Consider the following 5000-nt stretch of genomic DNA (forward strand, 5'->3'; position numbering starts at 1 on the left):
ACACAACAAAACTTAATAAATGGTCAAAATCATGTCTGAGCCACACAAATGTTTTCCGATATATTGGGCATCTTATGATCCTATTTAACTAATCTCATTCGGTTTCCTTTTCATATAATCAACATAGATAAAATAAAAAAAAACATTATATTATGAAACATAAATATAAACGTATGTTTTAGTTTTTGTTTAACTTATATTTAAGTGATACACCGCTCTGCTTTGCTCACATGCTCTGGTGTGTGGCCTATACATGCATGTGTGCGTGATGTGGTGGAGGGGTGAGATTTTCGAATAATAATCAAATAATACCCAGCGATTTTCGAATATTATTTTTGCATGAAATGCCCATCCTAGTCTGAGCAATGAGCAAGCAAACTTTTGACTCGTTCTTCCGACCTGCGGCTAGTGTGCCAGTACCAGTCTACTGTCACAGTCGGATGGTGATCCAGAGGTTTGTGTGGCGAAAAAGGGCCGAGCTCACCATTTTAGGGAAGACTGGCTGCTAGAATTCAGCTGGTTGAGGTACCGTTACTGTAAGGAGACGAACTCCATGAACTGCGAATGTTGCAGTCGCTACCCCAAAACTGTGGGGAACACGAAGTTTGCCGACAGCGCCGCAGAATTGTTTGTAACTACGAAATGACCGTAAGGTTACTAAGCACTTTGTTACTTAGCACTTTTTTTATTCTGAATGTATGGTATATTTTTTTCCTATTTGTACTGACATGACAGCGATGGTGCTGTCGGTTTACCTTGTTGTTGCATCTTCAAAAGTGCACAATAAAATGTGACACTGAATTTGAAACAGCACATTGTAATTTCTGCATCTATTATCAAATATTTTTATTAGTAATACAGTGGAAATTAGTAGAAATGTGAATATTTGGTCAGCATGTTGATTTACGGTGTGTGCCCCTAAATTTTCTGGTTGTGCCCCTAAAACTTTCAGTTAGGGGCCACGGTGCTCCTAGTGAAAAAAGTTAGTCTGGAGCCCTGCATGAGATCCACCGATAACAAACCACAACCATCCAACCAATTCGCAACAGACAAAATCAACCCCGCCCACATTTGTTCTTGTTCCAGAAGTCGCAAAAACAGGCTTAATTTTCTTGAAGTAATACATTTTTTCTTTTGTTTTCGGGTGAATGTTTTCATGAGACTCGTACAAGTTCACACACACCTCAGCGTATTCAGCAGGGCAGGGGCAAGTGCTGTCGGCTTTCCCTGAAATCAGCTCCGGCAGCGGAGGACACCAGCCACACTCCAGAGAGCCGTCATCCACCTGACACACACACACACACACGTTATTTGTCAAAAGCTGGGATTAGATGATCAGTCAATAATCATGACAGACGTTTACACACATGCTCACCGGCACTGGATCATTCCGGGTCGCAATCTCCAATAAGATTATTGAATAGCTGCAAATGAAAAACAATGAAAATCCGTTATGAAACTGTGTGTGTGAGTTTGAAGGATGCGTGTTAGTGTGTGCACCTGAACACATCTCCAGCCAGCGTGGGCTCCTGGCTGCCACTCTGGGCTTCAGGTGGAGTGTAAACCTCCTTCAGTCTCTGCTGGTACGTGGTGAGTGGCTCAGCGCAGTCCTCGCGCCGGAAAACCCACAGGCAGTAATCTGTTCACAGCACAGGAGAGTATCAGACCGCACAGGTGAGTTACAGACAGCACAGGAGAGTTACAGACAGCACAGGTGAGTTACAGACAGCACAGGTGAGTTACAGACAGCACAGGAGAGTTACAGACAGCACGGGTGAGTTACAGACAGCACAGGAGAGGTACAGACAGCACAGGAGAGGTACAGACAGCACAGGAGAGGTACAGACAGCACAGGAGAGGTACAGACAGCACAGGTGAGTTACAGACAGCACAGGAGAGTTACAGACAGCACAGGTGAGTTACAGACAGCACAGGAGAGTTACAGACAGCACAGGAGAGTTACAGACAGCACAGGTGAGTTACAGACAGCACAGGAGAGTTACAGACAGCACAGGAGAGTTACAGACAGCACGGGTGAGTTACAGACAACACGGGTGAGTTACAGACGGCACAGTTGAGTTACAGACGGCACAGGAGAGTTACAGACAGCACAGGTGAGTTACAGACAGCACAGGAGAGTTACAGACAACACAGGTGAGTTACAGACCGCACAGGTGAGTTACAGACCGCACAGGTGAGTTACAGACCGCACAGGTGAGTTACAGACAGCACAGGAGAGTTACAGACAGCACGGGTGAGTTACAGACAGCACGGGTGAGTTACAGACAGCACGGGTGAGTTACAGACAGCACGGGTGAGTTACAGACAGCACGGGTGAGTTACAGACAGCACAGGAGAGTTACAGACAGCACAGGAGAGTTACAGACAGCACGGGAGAGTTACAGACAGCACGGGTGAGTTACAGACAGCACGGGTGAGTTACAGACAGCACGGGTGAGTTACAGACAGCACAGGAGAGTTACAGACAGCACAGGAGAGTTACAGACAGCACGGGTGAGTTACAGACAGCACAGGAGAGTTACAGACAACACAGGTGAGTTACAGACGGCACAGGAGAGTTACAGACAGCACAGTTGAGTTACAGACGGCACAGGAGAGTTACAGACGGCACAGGAGAGTTACAGACCGCACAGGTGAGTTACAGACAGCACAGGAGAGTTACAGACAGCACAGGAGAGTTACAGACAGCACAGGAGAGTTACAGACAGCACAGGAGAGTTACAGACAGCACAGGAGAGTTACAGACAGCACGGGAGAGTTACAGACAGCACGGGAGAGTTACAGACAGCACGGGTGAGTTACAGACAGCACGGGTGAGTTACAGACAGCACAGGAGAGTTACAGACAGCACAGGAGAGTTACAGACAGCACAGGAGAGTTACAGACAGCACAGGAGAGTTACAGACAGCACAGGAGAGTTACAGACAGCACAGGAGAGGTACAGACAGCACAGGAGAGTTACAGACAGCACAGGAGAGGTACAGACAGCACAGGAGAGGTACAGACAGCACAGTTGAGTTACAGACGGCACAGTTGAGTTACAGACGGCACAGGTGAGTTACAGACGGCACAGGAGAGTTACAGACGGCACAGGAGAGGTACAGACGGCACAGTTGAGTTACAGACGGCACAGTTGAGTTACAGACGGCACAGGTGAGTTACAGACAGCACAGGAGAGTTACAGACAGCACAGGAGAGTTACAGACAGCACAGGTGAGTTACAGACAGCACAGGAGAGTTACAGACAGCACAGGAGAGTTACAGACAGCACAGGAGAGTTACAGACAGCACAGGAGAGTTACAGACAGCACAGGAGAGTTACAGACAGCACAGGAGAGTTACAGACAGCACAGGTGAGTTACAGACAGCACAGGTGAGTTACAGACAGCACAGGAGAGTTACAGACAGCACAGGAGAGTTACTGACAGCACAGGTGAGTTACAGACAGCACAGGAGAGTTACAGACAGCACAGGAGAGTTACAGACAGCACAGGAGAGTTACAGACAGCACAGGAGAGTTACAGACAGCACAGGTGATTTACAGACAACACAGGTGAGTTACAGACGGCACAGGTGAGTTACAGACAGCACAAGAGAGTTACAGATGGCACAGGTGTGTTACAGACAGCACAGGTGTGTTACAGACAGCACAGGTGTGTTACAGACAGCACAGGTGTGTTACAGACAGCACAGGTGTGTTACAGACAGCACAGGTGTGTTACAGACAGCACAGCAGAGTTACAGACGGCACAAGAGAGTTACAGACGGCACAGGTGTGTTACAGACAGCACAGGTGAGTTACAGACAGCACAGGTGAGTTACAGACAGCACAGGTGTGTTACAGACAGCACAGGTGTGTTACAGACAGCACAGGTGTGTTACAGACAGCACACAGAGACGCACGTGTCGTACCTGTGATCTTACAGACCCAGCGGTCGTCAATTACGCAGTTGGCTGATTTCAGCCGCCCATGGCAGATCTTAAACTGATGCAGGTACGACATCCCACGAGCGATGTCTGTCGCAAAGGAGAACCTGTAAACACACACACACTGACATTTGTTATTTTATATGTGTTGTTTTGTGTGTTTGTGAGTGCGTGTGTGAGTGAGTGAGTGAGTGAGTGAGTGAGTGAGTGAGCGAGTGAGTGAGCGAGTGAGTGAGTGAGTGAGCGAGCGAGCGAGCGAGTGTGTGTGTGTGTGTGTGTGAGAGAGTGTGAGAGAGAGTGTGAGAGAGAGTGAGTGAGTGATTGAGTGAGAGTATGAGAGTGCGTTGTCGTGTGTGTGTGTGTGTGTCTGTGTGTGTGTTTGTGTACCTGAAGCCCCAGTTTAAAGGAATCTCGTCGTTCAGCAGGACGTCATTCAGGCTTCCTTTAGGGCAATACTCTGTTACTATGACGATGTTGGGAAGCTCCACACAACCTCCAAAGAACTTACAGAGGTTCGGATGGTCCAGTTCCCTGAAGAAAAACACACACACACCTGGATCACACTGAAGACCATGACGAAGAGGACTTTGATGATGTCATGTTCGGGTCATTCTCACCTGACTTGCTTCACCTCCTGCCGAATGGTCTTCGAGAGAGAAAATGTTTTTGTTTTAATTTTCTTGATGGCAACGGTTCGTCCATCACTGAAAAGATGAACAGAATTAATAACATATATTTCAAAAGTTTCAGTTTTTTTTTTTTTTGAAATAAAGGAATTAACACTTATTCAGCAAGGACGGATAAAACTTGTGAAATGTGACATTTAAATGTTACAAAAGATTCTGATTCAAATAAATGCTGTTCTTTTGAACTTTCTATTCATCAAAGGATCCTGAAAAATAAAATGCATCACGTTTTCCACACAAATATGAAGCAGGATTCAGCTTTGATCACAGGAATAATTATTTTTTATCAAATAAATGCAGCCTTGGTGAGCAAAGAGACAATTTCAAAAACTTTAAAAATCTTACCGAGCCCAAACTTGCATATGG

At 46.5% G+C, this 5000-nt stretch overlaps 2 protein-coding genes across 5 annotated transcripts in view; one reads left to right on the top strand and one right to left on the bottom strand.

The window, feature by feature from the left end:
- Window positions 1-5000, top strand: part of prelid1b (PRELI domain containing 1b) — a 40704-nt gene that overhangs the window by 8471 nt on the left and 27233 nt on the right. The gene's annotated exons all lie outside the window — the stretch shown is intronic.
- The window catches only part of LOC143726041 (atrial natriuretic peptide receptor 2), a 22023-nt gene that overhangs the window by 7177 nt on the left and 9846 nt on the right, over window positions 1-5000 (bottom strand). Inside the window, exons 9-14 of the mRNA XM_077219026.1 lie at window positions 4566-4652; window positions 4336-4479; window positions 3934-4055; window positions 1501-1639; window positions 1376-1424; window positions 1184-1285 (exon numbers count right to left, since the gene is read on the bottom strand). Coding sequence (XP_077075141.1) covers window positions 1184-1285; window positions 1376-1424; window positions 1501-1639; window positions 3934-4055; window positions 4336-4479; window positions 4566-4652 — 643 coding nt within the window. The remainder of the gene's footprint in view (window positions 1-1183; window positions 1286-1375; window positions 1425-1500; window positions 1640-3933; window positions 4056-4335; window positions 4480-4565; window positions 4653-5000) is intronic.

Source organism: Siphateles boraxobius, unplaced genomic scaffold (assembly GCF_051911475.1).
Source record: "Siphateles boraxobius isolate OS27281-9 unplaced genomic scaffold, OSU_SipBor_1 77, whole genome shotgun sequence".
In the NCBI taxonomy this organism is placed as follows: Eukaryota; Metazoa; Chordata; class Actinopteri; order Cypriniformes; family Leuciscidae; genus Siphateles; species Siphateles boraxobius.